The 23,749-nt window shown below is 48.8% G+C and overlaps 1 protein-coding gene across 2 annotated transcripts; it reads left to right on the top strand.

Moving 5' to 3' along the window:
• The first annotated feature begins 36 nt into the window (after positions 1 to 36).
• On the top strand, positions 37 to 21,026 carry LOC134948416 (myb-related transcription factor, partner of profilin-like). Of its 2 annotated transcripts, XM_063936373.1 has the most exons (5): positions 37 to 475; positions 1,014 to 1,169; positions 19,338 to 19,397; positions 19,473 to 19,685; positions 20,300 to 21,026. In XM_063936373.1, the coding sequence occupies exons 2-5, from the start codon at positions 1,055 to 1,057 to the stop codon at positions 20,518 to 20,520; spliced, it is 609 nt and encodes a 202-aa protein (XP_063792443.1). In that variant the 5' UTR covers positions 37 to 475; positions 1,014 to 1,054; the 3' UTR covers positions 20,521 to 21,026. The 2 variants fall into 2 exon arrangements, with proteins under 2 accessions (XP_063792443.1, XP_063792442.1); XM_063936372.1 differs by lacking the exons at positions 37 to 475; positions 1,014 to 1,169 and adding an exon at positions 18,417 to 18,755.
• The last annotated feature ends 2,723 nt before the right edge of the window (positions 21,027 to 23,749 follow it).

The raw sequence follows: 23,749 nt of genomic DNA, 5'->3' as shown, positions 1-23,749 counted from the left end.
CCCCCGCCCCGCAGCCGCTCCGACGCGCGGCGCAGCCTGGGAGATGTAGTCGCGGCTTCGCCGGCGCCAAGCCAAGGCGGTGCCGAGCGGACCACACTTCCCGGCAGCCCCCGCGCCGTCTCCCCCTTCTATGCCCTGCAGGAGTTAGCCGGGGCAGCCTTCCTCTCTCCGTCCGCCGTAGAACCTGACATAATAGTATCTGGCCGGGCACCGCTTCACTTCTAAGGAGCGGCGACAGCGGCTGGCCGGACCACATCCTGGCGGGGGAGACACACAACTCGGGAGACTCTGAGGGAGCGCGGTGCATTCTGGGCGCTGTAGTTCTATTAGGACAGAGCAGGCAGCGCGGGTGGAAGCTCCGGACTACGTTTCCCGACAGCGCCCGCGGCTCGCTTCAGCCATTCTGAGGCAGCGGCGGTTCTTAAAACAAAAAAAAGATATGCACAAAGTTTTTGCCCGTACAAGGGTTCCGCTGGTGAGTCAGCGGTGTATGGTGATCCCTACCCTGGCACACGCTCCCTACCGGCCCGGGCACGCGCGTATTTGCCTGGGCAAGTGGGTTCCTCATGCTGAGCCCTGGGACAAAATGGTGGGTGGGAGGATGTACTTCATTCAAAGTTGGCATTCTCAGGTTGTGCCCACTGCTCTGGCCTCCTGTGTGCTCCAATGACTATGGGGGACATTTACTAAGCAGTGATAAGAGCGGAGAAGTGCGCCAGTGGAGAAGTTGCCCATGGCAACCAATCAGTACAGAAGTAACATCTATAATTTGCATACTATAAAATGATACAGAGCTGCTGATTGGTTGATGAGGCAACTTCTCCACTGGCTCACTTCTCCGCTCTTATCACTGTTTAGTAAATGTCCCCCTAAATCTGATATAACCACTAGAATATATCCTCATGTATGCTGAGGAGGGAATGGTATTGTGAGGGTGGCGGTGTGGTGTAGTGCCTGCTGCCGTGCAGGTGTAGATTTACTACTTACCAGGCGCCGCACCTTCTCACCTTCAGGTCGCGGGAACCTTCAGTTGGACACGGCAATCTCCTTCCAGATGAAGACGACGGACGAGCTAGGAAGAAAAGCAAACCAATTAAGGAGTATCAACTCTTCCACCGGAAAAGAGGATACTCCAGGGGTGGCGGCGACCTTCACCGGTTCGTTAAAAGGTCATCACAGGCACAAAGCCTCAGTCACCCAATTTTCACCTAACAGCGCTCTCACGCTGAGGTATACTCTGGACCTCGCACGGCCGTGCAGGGTCCACCAACCCGGCACTCAGGGGACAGACGGACACAGATGATGCTCACCGTTGCCAATCTTGTACTGCGATCTTCCTCTTCATTTACAGGTCCCTGTAAGGAGGCAAACAAACAACAGCCGTGCAGAGCCTAACTTTATCCTAGTGTGTGTCCGCTACACTAGCTTCATTAACAGAGCCCTCAAACTAGCTCAGGTGTATGTGGTGCAACACAACTATGCACAAACTGTAAACAAACTTTGGCCTGCACGGAAACAACATACATCACAGTACGGTACAAGTATCTACAACGGTGCTGTCCCTTTAAGTTCCTACCTGCCTTACATTACTGGGGGGTGGGCGCCACACAGCCTACCCGCCTCCCATACACTAGCCTACCAGGGGCTCAGGCCCTGTGGGCCTACCTACATGCACGCATCGGAGAGGCCTGGGCCTAGTGCCCAGCACCACCCTTAATCACCTGTCGAGCACTCCTACTACACTGGGCCTAGTGCCCTCTATTTAACCACAGGCGAGAGGCCTGACTTAACCCTCGGGCCTAGTGCCCACCTAACTCTGGGCCAGTTGGGTGACCTGGGCCTAATGCCCAGGGTCACCTTATATCCCTAAGCGGCCGCACTTTAACTAGGGCCTAATGCCCTCTAATATGGCCACAGGCCTAATGCCTGGTTAGGGCCACGGGCCTATTGCCCGCCTACTGCGTCACAGGCCGGTGGCCTGACTGTGCCCCACGGACCTAATGCCCGATCCCTAGTGGTGTGGGGAGGAAGAAGATAACAGGTGCCTTCACAAGAGGGCCTACCTGTTACGGTGGTAGAGGCACCAGAGATATCGTCCATATTTGCCTGCACTTCAATGGAGCCGGGTGATGGGGGGAGTGAAGAAACTTCACGCCCCCCGTCACTGCCCGCCGCCGGGTCGCCTGTCGGCTGTATCCGCCGTCGGGCAGCTCGGCGGCGGATCATTAAATGTGTAGGTCCCATTTGTCTAGTGGCAGACATTAAGCTACACAAGGTTTACGTACAACTCCGGTGTTTGTATGTCTAAGCAGGCATAAAGATGGATGCACACTATAAGAGTTCTGTCCAATCTGTCTGTCTGGAACAAAAGTATGGTGATGTATGGGAGCAGATGACAATCAACCATTTTTGTCTGTTTTCCAGTATTTCGGAGAAGATGGTCAACTGTCATTTGCTCCCATACATTACCAGATTTTCATTCCAACCAGAAAGATCGGACAAATAATCTTATAGTTTGTATCCAGCGTTAGACCCGTTCTGTGCATGTGCAGAATGGGTTTTACGATATTGTTCACAGCAGCCCTTTAGCAGCTGCATGTATTTGGGGGGCGGAGTGAGAGTGGCAACTGGCACCGTTCTTCAACATAGGGTTATCTCCCCTGGTTTGTTGCGTGCCAGGACTCGGCTATCTGGATCCTACGGCCAATCTTGGTAAGCTTCAACTTACACAGACCATCACAAAATGCGAACAATGGTCGTGATGGTGATCCGATGCTGCGTTCTCAGACGCAGCACTTGGATCTTGCCAATGCATGCAGCAGACCTCTATCTTCTACAGTTGCCTCCTGCTGCAATTACATTTTATTTGTATGAAATTGCACAGCTGCTTTTCCTGAGGCTGTGCAATTCTATGCAAGTCGGAATCGGGCCCTAAGTGCAGATGACAACCAGTACTCATCATGCAGCTTACTTTTTTTGCTGGTACAGTACGGTTTCTAATGCTCTTTCTGCAGCGGGATACATTGGTTTCCACAAGGAAACATCGGTGTAGAGATGGATCTTGATCCAGGCACCAACAGGTTAAAGCTTTAGACTGTCCCAGGATGCATTGGGGCCTCATCTATAACCCCGCCTCCAGGCACTGTGAGCTCAGTTTCGAGTAGGTACAGGTCACTTAACAGGGGGGCTGCACTGGGCAGCCCTGAAAAAGCTTTTACTTGAAGACTTCAAGGACCGCAGCACTTATATGTCAGGGTGACATTCTGTGCTGCGGCTCCGTCACCTCCCCAGCGGCATCGCATACTCCCGCTGGCTCAGTTCCCGGGCACTTGCGGCGGGGACGCTCCGGCATTGGGCACACGGTTGCAGCGCTCTTCTGGTTCGCGTGGCTGCTACGAAGGGAGGAGGTAAGGGGGTCCCCCAGGTGGGACCCGCCATTAAATCAAGTTCCGATCGCAGTCTAGGGAGACGGACTGCCACGCTGGCGTGGACACTGTCACCAAGCAGGGACCCCACGATATCCACCAGGGCATAGGAGTACAGGTTGGGTGTACTAATGCCCACTTTAATAAGACTCCATAGCACCAGGTGGTGAGGACCAGCATAGGGGAGATGCGCTTGACCTGGAGCCCCTCCCCCGGCTCTTGGCACCATCTACTGCTGGTGTTCCCGCCCTGGAGCTGCCTCACACTCTCCCTCACTCCCTGACTGAGACGCTGGGTGCCATCTTCTAAGCATAGCTGCAACTGGTCTCTGGGACTGCAGGGCAAGGTCTCCCATGTAAATCCAACAAAAGAAATTAGGTATGACTTATCGGCGCTTTTGTCTGGATGATGTCCTATATGAATTATCCTGGTCTGTTTCTCTAACGTCCTAAGTGGATGCTGGGACTCCGTAAGGACCATGGGGAATAGCGGCTCCGCAGGAGACTGGGCACAAAAGTAAAAGCTTGAACTAGCTGGTGTGCACTGGCTCCTCCCCCTATGACCCTCCTCCAAGCCTCAGTTAGATTTTTGTGCCCGAACGAGAAGGGTGCATGCTAGGTGGCTCTCCTGAGCTGCTTAGAGTAAAAGTTTATTTTAGGTTTTTTATTTTCAGTGAGTCCTGCTGGCAACAGGCTCACTGCATCGTGGGACTAAGGGGAGAAGAAACGAACTCACCTGCGTGCAGAGTGGATTGGGTTTCTTAGGCTACTGGACATTAGCTCCAGAGGGACGATCACAGGTTCAGCCTGGATGGGTCCCGGAGCCGCGCCGCCGGCCCCCTTACAGAGCCAGAAGAACGAAGAGGTCCGGTGAAATCGGCGGCAGAAGACGTTCCTGTCTTCAACTAAGGTAGCGCACAGCACTGCAGCTGTGCGCCATTGCTCTCAGCACACTTCACACTCCGGTCACTGAGGGTGCAGGGCGCTTGGGGGGAGCGCCCTGAGACGCAATAAAAACAGAAATACCTTAGGATGGCAAAAGAAATACATCACATATAGCTCCTGGGCTATATGGATGTATTTAACCCCTGCCAGTTTTCCAGAAAAAAGCGGGAGATAAGGCCGTCGTGAAGGGGCGGAGCCTATCTCCTCAGCACACAAGCGCCATTTTCCCTCACAGTTCCGCTGGAAGGACGGCTCCCTGACTCTCCCCTGCAGTCCCTACAGAATCAGGGTAAAAACGAGAGAGGGGGGGCACTATTGGCAGCTAAATTATAAACAGCAGCTATAAAAGGGAGTAACACTTATATAAGGTTATCCCTATATATATATATAGCGCTCTGGTGTGTGCTGGCAAACTCTCCCTCTGTCTCCCCAAAGGGCTAGTGGGGTCCTGTCCTCTATCAGAGCATTCCCTGTGTGTGTGCTGGGTGTCGGTACGATTGTGTCGACATGTATGAGGAGGAAAATGATGTGGAAGCAGAGCAATTGCCTGTATTAGTGATGTCACCCCCTAGGGAGTCGACACCTGACTGGATGGTTGTATTTAAAGAACTACGTGACAATGTCAGCACTTTACAAAAAACTGTTGACGACATGAGACAGCCGACAAATCAATTAGTGCCTGTCCAGGCGTCTCAGACACCGACAGGGGCGATAAAACGCCCGTTACCTCAGTGGGTCGACACAGACCCAGACACGGATACTGAGTCCAGTGTCGACGGTGAGGAGACAAACGTAATGTCCAGTAGGGCCACACGTTACATGATCACGGCAATGAAGGAGGCATTGAACATTTCTGACACTACAAGTACCACAAAGAAGGGTATTATGTGGGGAGTGAAAAAACTACCAGTAGCTTTTCCTGAGTCAGATGAATTAAATGAGGTGTGTGATAAAGCGTGGGTTTCCCCCGATAAAAAAGTGCTAATTTCTAATAAATTATTGGCACTATACCCTTTCCCGCCAGAGGTTAGGGCGCGTTGGGAAACACCCCCTAAAGTAGATAAAGCGCTCACACGTTTATCTAAACAAGTAGCGTTACCGTCTCCTGATACGGCCGCCCTCAAAGAACCAGCGGATAGAAGGCTGGAAAATATCCTGAAGGGTATATACACACATACTGGTGTTATACTGCGACCAGCAATCGCATCAGCCTGGATGTGCAGTGCTGGAGTGGCGTGGTCGGATTCCCTGACTGAAAATATTGATACCCTGGATAGGGACAGTATATTACTAACTATAGAGCATTTGAAGGATGCATTACTATATATGCGTGATGCACAGAGGGATATTTGAACCCTGGCATCAAGAGTGAGTGCTATGTCCATTTCTGCCAGAAGAGCGTTATGGACGCGACAGTGGTCAGGGGATGCGGATTCCAAACGACATATGGAAGTATTGCCGTTTAAAGGAGAGAAGTTATTTGGGGCCGGTCTATCGGACCTGGTGGCCACGGCAACGGCCGGAAAGTCCACCTTTTTACCCCAGGTCACCTCTCAGCAGAAAAAGACACCGTCTTTTCAAACTCAGTCCTTTCGTTTCCCATAAGTACAGGCGGGCAAAAGGCCACTCATTTCTGCCCCGGGGCAGAGGAAGAGGAAAAAGACTGCACCAGGCAGCCTCTTCCCAGGAGCAGAAGCCCTCCTCTGCTTCTGCCAAGTCTTCAGCATGACGCTGGGGCTTTACAAGCGGACTCGGACACGGTGGGGGCCCGTCTCAAAAATTTAAACGCGCAGTGGGCTCACTCGCAAGTGGACCCCTGGATTCTGCAGGTAGTATCACAGGGGTACAAACTGGAATTCGAGACGTCTCCCCCTCGCCGGTTCCTGAAGTCTGCTCTACCAAAGTCTCCCTCCGACAGGGAGGCAGTTTTGGAAGCCATTCACAAGCTGTATTCCCAGCAGGTGATAATCAAGGTACCTCTCCTACAACAGGGAAAGGGGTATTATTCCACGCTGTTTGTGGTACCGAAGCCGGACGGCTCGGTGAGACCAATTTTAAATCTAAAATCCTTGAACACTTACATAAAGAGGTTCAAATTCAAGATGGAGTCACTCAGAGCAGTGATAGCAAACCTGGAAGAAGGGGACTATATGGTGTCTCTGGACATCAAAGATGCTTATCTCCACGTCACAATCTACCCTTCTCACCAAGGGTACCTCAGGTTTGTAGTACAAAACTGTCATTATCAGTTTCAGACGCTGCCGTTTGGGTTGTCCACGGCACCTCGGGTCTTTACCAAGGTAATGGCCGAAATGATGATTCTTCTTCGAAGAAGAGGCGTTTTAATTATCCCTTACTTGGACGATCTCCTGATAAGGGCAAGGTCCAGGGAACAGTTAGAAGTCGGAGTAGCACTATCTCAGTTAGTGTTACGTCAGCACGGGTGGATCCTAAATATTCCAAAATCGCAGCTGATTCCAACGACACGTCTCCTGTTCCTAGGAATGATTCTGGACACAGTCCAGAAAAAGGTGTTTCTCCCAGAGGAGAAGGCCAGGGAGTTATCCGAGCTAGTCAGGAATCTCCTAAAACCAGGCCAGGTGTCAGTGCATCAGTGCACGAGGGTCCTGGGAAAAATGGTGGCTTCTTACGAAGCGATTCCATTTGGAAGATTCCATGCAAGAACGTTTCAGTGGGATCTTCTGGACAAATGGTCCGGATCGCATCTTCAGATGCATCAGCGGATAACCCGGTCGCCAAGGACAAGGGTGTCTCTTCTGTGGTGGCTGCAGAGTGCTCATCTACTAGAGGGCCGCAGATTCGGCATTCAGGATTGGATCCTGGTGACCACAGATGCCAGCCTGAGAGGCTGGGGAGCAGTCACACAGGGACAAATTTTCCAGGGCTTGTGGTCAAGCATGGAAACATCTCCATATAAACATTCTGGAACTAAGGGCCATTTACAATGCCCTAAGTCAAGCAAAACCCCTGCTTCAGGGTCAGGCGGTATTGATCCAATCGGACAACATCACGTCAGTCGCCCACGTAAACAGACAGGGCGGCACGAGAAGCAGGAGGGCGATGGCAGAAGCTGCAAGGATTCTTCGCTGGGCGGAGAATCATGTGATAGCACTGTCAGCAGTGTTCATTCCGGGAGTGGACAACTGGGAAGCGGACTTCCTCAGCAGACACGACCTTCACCCGGGGGAGTGGGGACTTCATCCAGAAGTCTTCCAAGAGATGGTAAACCGTTGGGAAAAACCAAAGGTGGACATGATGGCGTCCCGTCTCAACAAAAAACTAGACAGATATTGCGCCAGGTCAAGGGACCCTCAGGCAATAGCGGTGGACGCTCTGGTAACACCATGGGTGTACCAGTCAGTGTATGTGTTCCCTCCTCTGCCTCTCATACCAAAAGTACTGAGAATCATAAAAAGGAGAGGAGTAAGAACTATACTCGTGGTTCCGGATTGGCCAAGAAGGACTTGGTACCCGGAACTTCAAGAGATGCTCACGGAGGACCCGTGGCCTCTACCTCTAAGAAAGGACCTGCTCCAGCAGGGACCTTGTCTGTTCCAAGACTTACCGCGGCTGCGTTTGACGGCATGGCGGTTGAACGCCGGATCCTGAAGGAAAAAGGCATTCCAGAAGAAGTCATCCCTACCCTGATAAAGGCCAGGAAGGATGTAACCGCAAAACATTATCACCGCATTTGGCGAAAATATGTTGCGTGGTGTGAGGCCAAAGAGGCCCCTACAGAGGAATTTCAACTGGGTCGCTTCCTACATTTACTGCAAACAGGACTGTCTATGGGCCTAAAATTAGGGTCCATTAAGGTTCAAATTTCGGCCCTGTCGATTTTCTTCCAAAAAGAACTGGCTTCAGTGCCTGAAGTCCAGACGTTTGTCAAAGGGGTACTGCATATACAGCCTCCTTTTGTGCCCCCGGTGGCACCTTGGGATCTCAATGTGGTTTTGGGGTTCCTAAAATCACATTGGTTTGAACCACTCACCACTGTGGAATTAAAATATCTCACATGGAAGGTGGTAATGCTGTTAGCCCTGGCTTCAGCCAGGCGTGTCTCAGAATTGGCGGCTTTATCTTATAAAAGCCCTTACCTGATTTTTCACACGGATAGGGCAGAATTGAGGACTCGTCCTCAATTTCTCCCAAAGGTGGTTTCAGCGTTTCACGTGAACCAGCCTATTGTGGTGCCTGCGGCTACTAGGGACTTGGAGGACTCCAAGTTACTGGACGTAGTCAGGGCCCTCAAAATATATATTTCCAGGACGGCTGGAGTCAGGAAATCTGACTCGCTGTTTATCCTGTATGCACCCAACAAGCTGGGTGCTCCTGCTTTTAAGCAGACGATTGCTCGTTGGATTTGTAGTACAATTCAGCTTGCGCATTCTGTGGCAGGCCTGCCACAGCCAAAATCTGTAAAAGCCCATTCCACAAGGAAGGTGGGCTCATCTTGGGCGGCTGCCCGAGGGGTCTCGGCTTTACAACTTTGCCGAGCAGCTACTTGGTCAGGGGCAAACACGTTTGCTAAATTCTACAAATTTGATACCCTGGCTGAGGAGGACCTGGAGTTCTCTCATTCGGTGCTGCAGAGTAATCCGCACTCTCCCGCCCGTTTGGGAGCTTTGGTATAATCCCCATGGTCCTTACGGAGTCCCAGCATCCACTTAGGACGTTAGAGAAAATAAGAATTTACTTACCGATAATTCTATTTCTCATAGTCCGTAGTGGATGCTGGGCGCCCATCCCAAGTGCGGATTGTCTGCAATACTTGTATATAGTTATTGTTACAAAATTCGGGTTATTATTGTTGTGAGCCATCTTTTCAGAGGCTCCTTCGTTTATCATACTGTTAACTGGGTTCAGATCACAGGTTGTACGGTGTGATTGGTGTGGCTGGTATGAGTCTTACCCGGGATTCAATATCCTTCCTTATTATGTACGCTCGTCCGGGCACAGTATCCTAACTGAGGCTTGGAGGAGGGTCATAGGGGGAGGAGCCAGTGCACACCAGCTAGTTCAAGCTTTTACTTTTGTGCCCAGTCTCCTGCGGAGCCGCTATTCCCCATGGTCCTTACGGAGTCCCAGCATCCACTACGGACTATGAGAAATAGAATTATCGGTAAGTAAATTCTTATTTTTTCTCTTAAGTGGATTTTACAGAGACTTTGAACTGAAATGTTCAGTTCAAGATGAGCATGAAAAAGGTGAGTCCCGGGCACCCTTGGTGTTATTTATGCTGTTCCCAGTTCTCCGGCTTTACAGTCACACAGCTGTTCCCGACGGCCCTCTGTTAGCACCTCCAACGCGTTTCCACCCCGATACTGGGGTCTTTTTCAAGGAGTTTTCAAAGTATGCATATGGGACCGCCTATTCCATTACAGTCACATATTGTCCCTATGGTAAATCCACCTTGGGTGGATAATTTGTCTACCCAGTTGCAGCAATTGAATCAATCTTTGTTTAGACATAAGACTGCCCCAAGCCACTCTCGTGTCATGGGGTCATCTAAGCGGGCCACTTCCTCTTCACAATCCACTAATCTCTCAGAAGATTCTTCTGAAGAGGACGGGGAACACACTGTCCCATCAGACACTGACACAGCTGCTTCTGACGAGGAATCTACAACTCAGGTTGATTTCCCTGACCTAGTGATTGCTATTAAGCAGATCCTGCAAATATCATATGATGAGGAGGAGGATTCCACTATGGTGTCTAAAAAAACCTGATAAGTTTAAATGTCAGAAGGTAACTAAAACATTGTTACTGCATTCTGACCATTTAGTGGACATATGACAAGAACCCGGGATTACTCCAGGGAAGAAATTTTCCCTGTCTAAATGGATGGTAGCTCGCTATCATCTCCCTACAGAGTTGTGAAACAAGTGAGAAAATTCATCGCCGGTGGATTCCCATGTCAACCGTCTGGTGGTGTCATCTACTCTGCCTGTCTCCTCACTGAAGGAACTGACAAATAAGCGTGTGGAGGGATGCCTGAAGTCCATTTACTCCCTTACAGGTGCTGTGCATAGACCCACTATAGCAGCCTCCTGGGCTGCAGAAGGTATTGAAGCATGGATTCAGGCATTAGAGGATGTTGGCCCAGGATATATCTGACAATGCCAGACAATACCTGTCTTATATTACCACCGTCGCCTATTACATTCAGGAGGCGTCCTCTGAGGCAGGTGTGTCGACAGCCAAGGCGTCGACTACGTCCATGCTGGCTCACCGTATTCTGTGGTTGAGGTCATGGAAGGTGGACCTGGACTCCAAAAAGACCTTGGAGGTACTCCCGTTTAAGGTAGAAGACCTCAATAAAATTGTGGCTGACTTGGTGGCTGCCAAGACTGCCTTTCTCCCTAATACTACTGCTTCTGCACAGAAGGCTAAAGGTACCACTTTTCGTTCATTTCGACCTCAAGGGGAAGCTAAAGGTCAGACATGTCACAACTGAGGGCCTGAGCTGACGGGAGGCAGCCTCAGTTGTAGGGGCTGAGATGTAACGGAACCTGGGAGGTTGTATCAGACCCCTAGACATGTAAGTAACATGTAGAATAACTGCCCGAAGGCGTGACCACGACAACCAGGATAAAAGTCAATGATGTTTATTATGACAAACTCCGTAACACAGCAGCAGTAAAAGGAAACATAAAAGTCAACAGAGGATAAATACAATTCCTGGGTACTACAGGGTGGCAAGGGCCACAGGCACTGGTAGTGTGAGACAGTTCTTATAATCTTCTAGTTGGAAAGTCCTTACCAGGCCTGACTGTAGCAATGGAGAGAACCCAGGATCGTACCAGCTGATGTTCCAGGAAAGGCTGGGCTGCTGAAGGTAAAACGGCTGCTGTGGATACTGGCTGGAACCAGACTGTTGTTGGTACGGAGTGGATACTGGCTGGAACCAGTTAAATAATAAACGAACTTGAGAGCGATGAAATAATAATGAAGTTTGGAGTTTGAGAGCGGTGAAATAATAATACCGGTGGAGAGTGGTAAACTGCAGAAAAGGACACCGGCCCTTTAAGAGAAGCTATACACTGCTGGAAGCTGGGCTGGAAGCAGGTGATTGTTTGAGAGCGGTGAAATAATAATACCGGTGGAGAGTGGTAAACTGCAGAAAGGACACCGGCCCTTTAAGAGAAGCTGTACACTGCTGGAAGCTGGGCTGGAAGCAGGTGATTGTTGTAGCTGGAAACAGGTGAGTCCAGAATGGATCGGAGAGTCAGGCTACACCGCAGATGGAATGCTGGTGCGGGTCTCTATAGCAGAAGTCTGGAGACAGGAGCTGGAACCTGGAAGACAACCACAGGAGAGAGACAAACTGGAACTAGGTTAGACAACCAAAGCACTGACGCCTTCCTTGCTCAGGCACAGCATACTTATACCTGCAGCAAGGAAGGGGTTGGCTAGGCAATTATGCAAATCAACAATACAGACAGCAGATTGGTGGAAATAATCAGATGACAAAATCCAAGATGGCTGCGCCCATGCAGACACTTGGAGGGAAGTTTGGTTTGTAATCCATGTGAGAATTGAAACAGTAATGGCGACGCCGGCCACAGGAGACAGGAGACGCCAGACTGACAAGCGCACATTTAACCACGCGGGCACAGCCGAGGCCGCGGCTGATGAAATCACCACTCTGACATTCTGCATGTGGAAACTCAGGAACAGCGGGATCCGGTCCTGGAACGCTGAGCCAGCCTTAGGAGGCATCTGAAGGGTAAGTAATGGCGTCCAGATACCCGGATCGTGACAGCACCCCCCCCTTTAGGAGTGGCCCCAGGACACTTCTTAGGCTTTAAAGGAAACTTTGCGTGGAAATTTCGGACCAAGGCAGGAGCATGGACGTCTGAGGCATTGGTCCAAGAGCGTTCTTCAGGACCATAGCCCTTCCAATCAATGAGGTATTGTAACTGACCGTAACGGAAACGTGAGTCCAAAATCTTGGCCACCTCGTACTCGACTCCCCGTTGAGTCTGAACTTTGGGAGCTGGAGGAAGTGCGGAATGAAACCGATTCAGGATCAGCGGTTTCAACAAAGAAACATGAAATGTCCTGGGTATTTTCAAGAAGGATGGTAACTATAACCTGTAGGCAACAGGATTGATGACTTGTTCAATCTTGAAGGGTCCGATGTAGCGAGGTGCAAATTTCATGCTGGGAACTCTCAACCTCAAATTCTTCGTGGACAGCCACACACGATCACCCACCTTGAGAGCAGGAACCGCTCTACGCTTCCTATCGGCAAACTTTTTATACCTGAATGAGGCTTTAAGCAGGGCTGCGCGGACGTTCCTCCAGTTATTTGAAAACTGACGCAAGGTGACATCCACTGCTGGAACAGAAGTTGCGGGAAGCGGTTGGAATTCTGGGACTTTAGGGTGGAATCCATAATTAATGAAGAATGGTGTAGAAGAAGATGAGGAATGGTATTGATTGTTGTGGCTGAACTCGGCCCAAGGAAGGAGTTGAACCCAGTCATCTTGAGAGGAAGACACATATATACGGAGGAAGGCCTCCAAGTCCTGATTCACCCTCTCGGTTTGACCATTGGTCTGAGGATGGTAAGCCGTGGAAAACTTTAACTTGACTTGGAGGGCTTGACACAAACTTCGCCAAAATTTGGCTACAAATTGTACTCCACGATCCGAGATGATCTCTTCAGGAAGACCGTGAAGTCGGAAGATCTCTTGTATAAACACTTGAGCCAACTTAGAAGCTGACGGAAGACCGGTGAGAGGGATGAAATGTGCCATCTTGGTGAACCGGTCAACTACCACCCAGATGGTATTAAACTTGTTGCAGATAGGTAGATCGGAAACAAAGTCCATCGACAAATGGGTCCAAGGTCGACGGGGAACAGATAATGGAACCAGTTGCCCCGCAGGCGACTGGCGGGAGACTTTGTGTTGGGCACACTTTGGGCAGGAGGCAATAAATTCCATAACGTCCTTCTTCAGAGTTGGCCACCAGTAGGACCTAGAAATAAATTCAAGGGTTTTCTGAATGCCTGTATGTCCAGCAAAACGGGAAGCATGGGCCCAATGCATGAGCTTCTTCCTTAGAACTGGCTTAACAAAACTTTTCCCTGGTGGAGGCGTAGAGTCCATCCCTACCGTGGAGAATGCCAACGGATTAATAATAGGATGCTTGTCTGCAGACTCGGACTCATTTTCTTGCTCCCATGAGCGGGAAAGGGCATCGGCCTTACGATTCTGAGAACCCGGACAGAACTGGAGTTTAAAGTCAAACCTAGAGAAGAAAAGTGCCCATCTGGCCTGACGAGGATTCAGACATTGTGCGCCTTTGAGATATAAAAGATTTTTGTGGTCGGTAAGTATGGTGATTGAGTGGGAAGCTCCCTCCAACAGGTATCTCCACTCCTCCAGAGCGAGCTTGATGGCTAGCAACTCCTGATCGCCAATGGCATAGTTGCGCTCAGCTGGGGAGAACTTCCGGGAGAAGAAACTGCAAGGATGTAGATGTCCATCTTTGGCCCTCTGGGATAACACTGCTCCTACTCCAACGGAGGAGGCATCTACCTCTAAGATAAAAGGAGAGTCGGTGTCGGGCTGTTTCAGAACTGGTGCAGAGATGAACCGTTGCTTCAGAAGGTGAAAGGCCTGTGTAGCTTCCTCGGACCACTTGGACGGATTAGCACCTTTCTTGGTTAATGCAGTGATAGGCGCCACGATGGTGGAAAAGTCTCGTATAAATTTTCTATAATAATTGGCGAACCCTAAGAACCTCTGGACCCCTTTGAGGCTTAAGGGTATAGGCCAATTCTGGATTGCTTGGAGTTTCTCAGGATCCATCTCTAGTCCGGAACCGGACACAATGTAACCTAGAAACGGAATGGTTTTAACTTCAAACACACACTTCTCCAATTTACAATAGAGGTGATTGACACGGAGACGGGAAAGAACCTCTTTTACCCAGAAACGATGATCTTCGAGATTATTAGCAAAGATGAGGATGTCGTCTAGATAAACCACGACATGGCGGTACAAGATGTCCCTGAAAATCTCATTCACGAAGTGCTGGAAGACTGCTGGAGCGTTGCTCAATCCGAAGGGCATGACGAGGTACTCATAATGTCCGTCACGGGTGTTAAAGGCGGTCTTCCACTCGTCACCCTCACGGATTCGGATGAGATTGTAGGCACCCCTCAAGTCCAGCTTTGTGAAAATAGTTGCACCACTAACTCTATCAAAGAGCTCGGTAATCAGGGGTAAAGGGTATCGGTTCTTGACGGTAATGTCGTTCAGACCTCTGTAGTCGATGCACGGACGCAGACCACCGTCTGTCTTCTTAACGAAGAAGAAGCCTGCGCCGGCTGGAGAAGAAGATGGTCGGATGAAACCCTTCGCCAGGTTCTCTTTGATGTACTCTTCCATGGAGTGTGTCTCAGGCAGAGACAACGGATAAGTTCGGCCTCGCGGTGGAACCTTCCCTGGAATGAGGTCGATTGGGCAGTCCCATTCTCTATGAGGAGGAAGGATATCCGCAGAGGCTTTACTGAACACGTCCGTGAAGTCTTGATATGGAGGAGGCGGAACATCAGATGACCTGGGGAAGGAAGAACAAACAGGAAGAACTTTGGCTAAACAAGTCTCAGCACAGGAGGGACCCCATGCCAGTATTTGCGTAGTCGTCCAGTCAATTGATGGGTTGTGGAGACGGAGCCATGGAAGGCCTAAAACCACTGGATGTGTGGCTCTTGGAATCACTAAAAAAGAAATATACTCAGAATGAAGAACTCCCACTCTCAGACGAACTGGAAGAGTCCTTAAGGAAATGACTGCGTCAAAAATCTTGCTGCCATCCACGGCAGTCAAAGAGATGGACGAGGACAGTCTCTCGGTGGGTAGGGACCACCGTTTAACATAAGCTTCGGTTATGAAATTCCCAGCTGCTCCGGAATCAAGGAGGGCAATGACGTTCCTGTAACGTTGAGCAATTTGGAGCGACACTGGGAGGTTACAGTCATGAGGAGATGGAGAGGAGATCATTACTCCTAGCCGGCCCTCTCCTTGGCGAGCTAGGATCTGGAGTTTCCCGGACGTTTGGGACAGGCATTGATAGTGTGCGACGGAGCTGCACAGTAGAGACAGAGAGACTCAGAGAGACGTCTTCGGCGCTCAGCGGGAGATAGACGGGAACGACTAATTTGCATAGGCTCATCCTTGGATGGAGATGGTTGACGAGGAGGAGGAGCAGAAGATTTAGGAGTAGATGATCTTCCTCGCTCGGTTGCTCTCTCTCTGAAACGTAGATCAACCTTCGTGCAAAGAGAAATTAGCTCATCCAACTTAGAGGGCAAGTCTCTGGTAGCTAACTCATCCTTGATGCGTTCTGATAAGCCATGCCAGAATGCAGCATACAGGGCCTCGTCGTTCCATGCCAGTTCGGATGCCAGGATTTTAAACTGTATAAGATACTGTCCCACAGTACGTGTTCCCTGGCGTAAACGGAGAATCTCAGATGAAGCAGATGTTATCCGGCCTGGCTCGTCGAAGATGCGCCTGAATGTAGCTACAAAGTCAGTATAGGAGGATAGCAGGGGATCAGACTTCTCCCATAAAGGTGATGCCCAGTCAAGGGCTGAGCCACTGAGAAGGGAGATGATATAGGCAATTTTGGTACGGTCACTGAAGAAATTGCCAGGTAGAAGCTCAAAGTGGATTTCACATTGATTGAGAAATCCCCTGCAGAACCTTGGAGATCCATCAAATTTTGCTGCCGTTGGAAGATGAAGATGTGGACTGGAAATGGGTAAGGTGGGTGGGGTTACAGCTGGTGTTACTGTAGTGGACGCACCGGACGTGCCAGGTCCACGGAGGGTCGTTTGAATCCCATCCAGCCGTGTAGAGAGATCCTGGAGACAGCGGATGATGTGGCCCTGTGCAGCCTCCTGATGTTCAAGTCGGGCTGCCAGTTCTTGCATCGGCCTGGCTGCTTGATCCTGGTCTCCGGCTGGATTCATTAGGTCAGTGCTTACTGTCACAACTGAGGGCCTGAGCTGACGGGAGGCAGCCTCAGTTGTAGGGGCTGAGATGTAACGGAACCTGGGAGGTTGTATCAGACCCCTAGACATGTAAGTAACATGTAGAATAACTGCCCGAAGGCGTGACCACGACAACCAGGATAAAAGTCAATGATGTTTATTATGACAAACTCCGTAACACAGCAGCAGTAAAAGGAAACATAAAAGTCAACAGAGGATAAATACAATTCCTGGGTACTACAGGGTGGCAAGGGCCACAGGCACTGGTAGTGTGAGACAGTTCTTATAATCTTCTAGTTGGAAAGTCCTTACCAGGCCTGACTGTAGCAATGGAGAGAACCCAGGATCGTACCAGCTGATGTTCCAGGAAAGGCTGGGCTGCTGAAGGTAAAACGGCTGCTGTGGATACTGGCTGGAACCAGACTGTTGTTGGTACGGAGTGGATACTGGCTGGAACCAGTTAAATAATAAACGAACTTGAGAGCGATGAAATAATAATGAAGTTTGGAGTTTGAGAGCGGTGAAATAATAATACCGGTGGAGAGTGGTAAACTGCAGAAAAGGACACCGGCCCTTTAAGAGAAGCTATACACTGCTGGAAGCTGGGCTGGAAGCAGGTGATTGTTTGAGAGCGGTGAAATAATAATACCGGTGGAGAGTGGTAAACTGCAGAAAGGACACCGGCCCTTTAAGAGAAGCTGTACACTGCTGGAAGCTGGGCTGGAAGCAGGTGATTGTTGTAGCTGGAAACAGGTGAGTCCAGAATGGATCGGAGAGTCAGGCTACACCGCAGATGGAATGCTGGTGCGGGTCTCTATAGCAGAAGTCTGGAGACAGGAGCTGGAACCTGGAAGACAACCACAGGAGAGAGACAAACTGGAACTAGGTTAGACAACCAAAGCACTGACGCCTTCCTTGCTCAGGCACAGCATACTTATACCTGCAGCAAGGAAGGGGTTGGCTAGGCAATTATGCAAATCAACAATACAGACAGCAGATTGGTGGAAATAATCAGATGACAAAATCCAAGATGGCTGCGCCCATGCAGACACTTGGGGGTAAATTTACTAAGATTCGTAATTTCCAGAATCATGTCCAAGTTCAATCACGAATGACATCGACAGTGTAAAATTGCAACTTTTTGAATTGATTACGACTAATTTACTAAGCTGTCGTATTCGTATTTTTCGTTTCTTCCGATGTCGATGTCATTCGTGCTTTTCTGCTGTAGATTGCGGCCGCGTTTGCTGTTTCGCGGCCGCGTTTATGGGTTTTTTTTACGACTGCGTCACATGTCTGTTACGGCAGTGATTCAGAAATTGCTGCCGCGTTTTTAGTCCTAAGTTTCGTTTTCGTCACGCGGCCGTGATTGGTTGTATTCGTGAAGGAGGAGTGTCTGTGCATATTACTATAAAACCGCCCCAAACACACCGCACCTCGTGGGTTTAGCTAGTGGAGAGGAGAGAGGAAGGTGTATTTGGAGTTGGTGAGTTTGGTGGAGTTTTTGGTGGATTTGGAGAGGAGTTTGGTGATTGTTGAGTGCTGTACTGTGTGTGTAAGTAGTCTTGTCATATTTGTAGTATTGTTTTTTCACAGTTTGTCTACTTTTTTGTCCTTGTTTTTTTTTTACAGTCTTTTGTCATTGTTTGTGAGTGAGTGAGTGAGCGTGTGTGTTGGCTGTGTGGTGTGTAGTAGTAGGAGTAGTGGAGGAGTGTGTTTTGATTTTTCAGTGTTTTTTGTTGTTTGTCATGTCAGACTCAGAGGTCAGTGTGGTGGCGGAGGTTAGTGAGGTGGAGGCTGGTAGTGAGGTGGAGGCTGGTAGTGAGGTGGAGGCTGTTAGTGAGGTGGAGGGGGGTAGTGAGAGGGAGGAGGTTAGTGAGGAGGAGGAGGAGGGGGTGCCTGTTGCTGTATTTTCCAGTGATAGTGATGGTGTTGTGGCTCCGCAGCCACGCACCACTACCAAGACTGGCAGGAATATAAAGTTCAGCTATGCTGAAAACATGGCTTTGGTGCGTGAGCTGATGAAGCACCATCGCCAATTGTTTGGTCAGGATGCTGGCAAGGTGTCCTCCCGCAGGAAGTCTGTCCTGTGGGGGCAAGTAATACTTGCCGTGAATAGTGAGGGTGTGGTGAGGCGGACTGAGGACACGTGCCGCAAGAGGTTTTATGATATAAAGCGGCGTGTCAAGGCCAAGATGGCCAAAGAGGCCAAATCTGCAAGAAAAACCGGAGGTGGCCCCCCTTTCCGGGCCACCTATCGGGACTGGGAGGAGCCTGTGCGGGCATTGATTCCTGCCGAAGTGGTGTCTGCTACTCATGTCCGGGATTCGGACCGACCCACGCAGGATGGTAAGTTTGATGTGTTATATTTTTATTTAAATGTCCTCTAAATGTTGTAAATGTCATTTTTAAAGGGTAAAGGATGCATAAATTGTGTTTCACATATTGCAGGCCTATGCACCCTTAAGGTGTGTTTGTGTTTAGAATGTGCTTTTTTCACCTTGCATTGGCTGTTTGGTAAATTTAATATTGCGCAAAAACATGTGCAATGGCTTTTTAATTTTAAAAAAAAAAAGATTTTTTTTTTGACGATATTGCTTGGACATCTGTGTTGTCTGCTTATTTTAAAAAGATTTTTGTATTTATTTACTTCTGAAAAACGGTGCAATTATTTCAACATTAAATTTGTGAAACATTTGCAAGTAGTCAATCTCTGCAATATCTGAGGCATAATTCTAAAATGTAACAGATTTATTGTGTGCAACATCATGTACATTTGGATATACACCACAAAATAATGAAGCTTGAAGCTCTTAATCAGAAATTATTTGTTTATCCAATACCTAATAGATGGTTACAGTACAATAAGGCTTTGCAGGGTTTTTTTTAACACAAAGCATGGTAATAATGTTTGGTACACTTTTTCAACAGTCCCACAGACCAGCCGGCCAGACAGGCCTCAGACAAGTCAGGATGAGGCTGGGATTGCAGGTAAGACTTCAGTGTAGTCACATATTCTGCAAACACATAGAAGTACAAAATATTAATGTTTATATTTTCACATAGGTTCTGCTTCTGGAAGCCGACCTCCTGTAAGGCGCCCATCACAGGGCTTGGGCCACTTACCCAGGAGGCCAAGTAAGACACGGCGTCTTGGCTCGGAATCTGCGGCTCCATCATCCCCACCCAGGCGACGACTTTCGGCAGTGTCACCCCAGCCACCACTGGCACTATTGGCGAGTTCGCAGAGTGATGAGCCCCGATCCCCTCAGTTATCTGGTGAGTAAAAACAGAAATTAAACACATAGGCAATAATATACACAGTACAGTTAATATGTTGTTAGTTGGTTTTGAGATTACATGTTTTCCAGAACAAGCAATGTGATGTTACGTCTTCAATTGCTAAAGGTGAAAAAAATATTTTTTATAAGGTCTTAGTGGATGTTCTCGCCAACATCATTTTTATTAAATATCAGAATTTTTTTAAAATTTGGCCCACACACATGCACATTTAAATAAAATAACAATAAAATTCCAAAAAAAAAACAGCATCCACAACATTATAGTGTTCACACATCTCCCCTGTCCAGTATGTAGATGGCTTACTTGCTCCGCTCCTCTGGACTATCCAGGTAAGTAGTCTATATCGTGGTCAGGGGAGGGAATCTAACAGTGTAATGCTGTGGAGGGGAGTTAGTTAGGTGAGGATTATGCAAATCTGTCTATGTGGCCGCCTGTGTTGGTATATATGTTTTTGAGCATAAAAAACATTATAAGTTTATAAAATCAACGCCAAAAAGTTAAAAAATGGAGTATTATGAATGTAGTAATGTGTAGAAGTAGCCTTGCAAAAAATTTACAAATAAACATTGCATGTTGGCCACCCCATATAGAGCCCAGCTTGATGGCCGACGTGGACCAGCAGGGACAAGACCAACAGGCAACCATCACACTGCAACTTACACCTGTTGACCCAAGCCAGCCAATACAGCTGCAGGATATCCCCCAAGCCTCCATCAGTCCACAACTGGCACAAGCTCCGCCCCAACCCAAATACCAGATGACTTTTGGGCCAGTTGGACAAGCCAACAGGCCCAAAGCAATGCCAGCCTGACCGCACATACACAACACCTTGCCAGTCTGCCCCATCATCTACCGCGTATTAGTCGCAACTCGGGCAGACTGATTGTACAAGTAGGGCGAATGGCAACCTCAATGGAGCAAATAAGGGCTGACAACAGCCAAATGCTTGCTCATTTATCGCGCATCATAGATGAGCAACAGCGCCATCAGCAGGCACTCGTTCAGCTCATTCAGCACAACCAAGTGGTGAATGAGTCGTTTTCCAGGATTGTAGCCAGCCACACTGCAACCAACACTCAGCTGATTGCAAGCCTTAATAATTTGAGCAGCAATATTTCATTGATGGGAGCTCACCAAGTAACCTCCAGCTCGGGGACCACGACCCCTATCCAAACGCCAGTAACCTCCCCTGTTCGGCGTTCCTCCAGAGCACGTGCCAGTGAGCCAGCACAAAGCTCAGCACCCAGCACACACAAGCGGAAAAAATAACCCCAATGTGATTGGCAAAATAAAAATTTGTATTTGACAAACACACAACTTCCTGTGTCCGTCTCAAACATTGTCGAAGCTGCTCTGTATGTATGTATGTTTTTCATGGGTAATGACTGAAAATGTATTTTTAGCATAAACTAAGTACAATGGACACACCACTATAAACTACAAACAGTAAGTAACAAAACACACAATAGAAAGTAGTGCAAAGTGTTTAGTCAAGGATAATTACAGCCTACTAAAACTGACCTGAAAAATAGCGCAGGATCACTTCTTGCCGTACCTGCCTCCCTACATATGTACTCACACTGTCACCAGATGGGTCTAACTCCTCTGTTTGCCGACTGCTTTCTCCCTCATCATGTGCCAGATGTTGGGTTAAACACAGATTATGGAGAAAACAGCAGCAGAACACAATTCTAGTCACCTTTGAGGGACTATACAACAAAAGGCCAGCAGATTTATCCAGACACCGAAACCGTGACTTCAGCACACCAAAACATCTTTCTATCACATTCCGCGTAGCCTTATGTGCATGATTGTAACTGTGTTCAGCAGGAGAATCAGGTTGGGACAATGGAGTAAGGAGCCAAGAGTAGCAGCCGTAACCCCCATCACCTGAAAAACAGATATAGTCCACATTAGTGCATATGTTAGATTATTCTTTCACCTAATCATAACTCGAGTTTGTGGATAAAAGACATACACACAAAACATTTTAAACATACCCAACAGCCAGCCATCAGGCATTTGTCCGTCCTCAAATTTATCGAAGAGCAATGACTGACTGAGGATGAAGGAGTCATGGCAGCCACCAGGGTAACCTGCAACAACACTCATAATTTTTAAGTTTGCATCACAGACCACCTGGACATTAGTTGATTGGGACAGATGTCTATTAGTATATATATATTGGCGGCCCTTAGGTGATCTCAGCTGAACGTGTGTGCAATCTATGGCCCCCAGCACATTGGGCATGCCAGCAAGCTCATAGAAAGCTACCCTGACAGCACTCCACTCCGACTCCTCGGTAGGGAAGCAGATTGAGGCATTAATGTGTGGCTCCAACACATCCAAAACCTGAGTGGACATTAAAGAAGCTAAGGTGAGTGTCATGTTAGGTATTCTCTACAATACTGTGTTGTTTGAACTTACAGAAGCAACACTTAGACATAACCGCCTATGTATTTTTAGACTCACCTGCATCAAATATCTGGAAAAGGTGGGCTGTGAGATACCAATGACGTCGCCTGCCACAGCCTGGAAGCTCCCAGTAGCCATAAAGTGTAACACAGCCAGGAGTTTGTGTAGGCCTGAGACAGAGCGAGAGCGTGCTGTCTCAGGGTCTATGCCCAGTTTGACAAGGTCATACAGGTGGAAAATGTTGTTTCTATTTAGGCGGAACATCTGTATGACCCTATCATCGGACAATGCATTTAAGTTTAAACGCCCTCTAAAAAAACGAGGCTGGCGCAGCCTCCGCGGTACCTGGACAACCTGTTGACCATGTTCACTTACCTGGGCCTGATTCCTGGAAGCCTCATGGAGCAGTCTAAGGTATCCCACAGCAAACAAAAAATCATTGCCACACACCACAGCCCCCATTTCAGAGTGAGAGAAGTTCAAAATGTGCCTGGAACACTTTTATAGGGCCAAACATTCAGGTGTGAGTAATGGATAATTGAGTACACATGTAAACACGCTTTTCAAATGCTGGCGCGATTTTTTTTAGGAAAAAATTACGATTTGTAATTTTTCGCGGCCGCGAATGCATTTTCACGGCAGCAATTACAATTACGAATGGTTAGTAAATGACCGAGATTCATATCTAAACAGGCGTAATTTGACCGATGGTGTATTCATTCGTAATTTTTTACTTGGACTTGCAAAAAATTACGAATGCCCTCATCTCTGCCGTGATTAGTGTTTAGTAAATTACCGAGATGACACTTTGAAGAAAAAACGGCATCTCGGTCAAAATCGGGAGCTTAGTAAATTTCCCCCTTGGAGGGAAGTTTGGTTTGTAATCCATGTGAGAATTGAAACAGTAATGGCGACGCCGGCCACAGGAGACAGGAGACGCCAGACTGACAAGCGCACATTTAACCACGCGGGCACAGCGGAGGCCGCGGCTGATGAAATCACCACTCTGACATTCTGCATGTGGAAACTCAGGAACAGCGGGATCTGGTCCTGGAACGCTGAGCCAGCCTTAGGAGGCATCTGAAGGGTAAGTAATGGCGTCCAGATACCCGGATCGTGACAAGACATACCCGAGACAATCTCATGCTTCCAAAACCACTTAGCCCAAGGCAAAACAATCCTGGGCAGCCCGTCAGCCTGCTTCTAAACACGACAAGCCTGCTGCATGATGGAGCGGGCCTCCCCCTGGGGGATCCCAGGATGGGAAGCCAACTTCTACGATTCACCCAGGTCTGGTTAAAGACCACTTCAGACGCATGGGTGCGAGATGTTGTCTCTCACGGGTACGCATTCTCTTTCAAAAGATGTCCCCCTCGCCAGTTTTGCACCATGGTTATCCCTTCGGATCCATTAAAAGCTAGCAAGCTCTTCAATTGGTTGTGCGTTCCGTCCTGGATACAGGAGTGGTGGTGCCGGTACCTCTATCCCAGAGAGTCAGAGGATACTACTCGACCCTGTTTCTGGTACCGAAACCCAGTGGGTATTTCCGGCCTATACTCAACCTCAAATCACTGAACAAGTTTGTGAGAGTGTACAAGTTCCGTATGATAACACTGCGCACAATT

The sequence above is a fragment of the Pseudophryne corroboree genome, chromosome 8 (genome assembly GCF_028390025.1).
Source record: "Pseudophryne corroboree isolate aPseCor3 chromosome 8, aPseCor3.hap2, whole genome shotgun sequence".
NCBI lineage: Eukaryota > Metazoa > Chordata > Amphibia > Anura > Myobatrachidae > Pseudophryne > Pseudophryne corroboree.
Note: the sequence above shows the minus strand (reverse complement) of the source record. Positions and strands in the feature narration are given on the sequence as shown.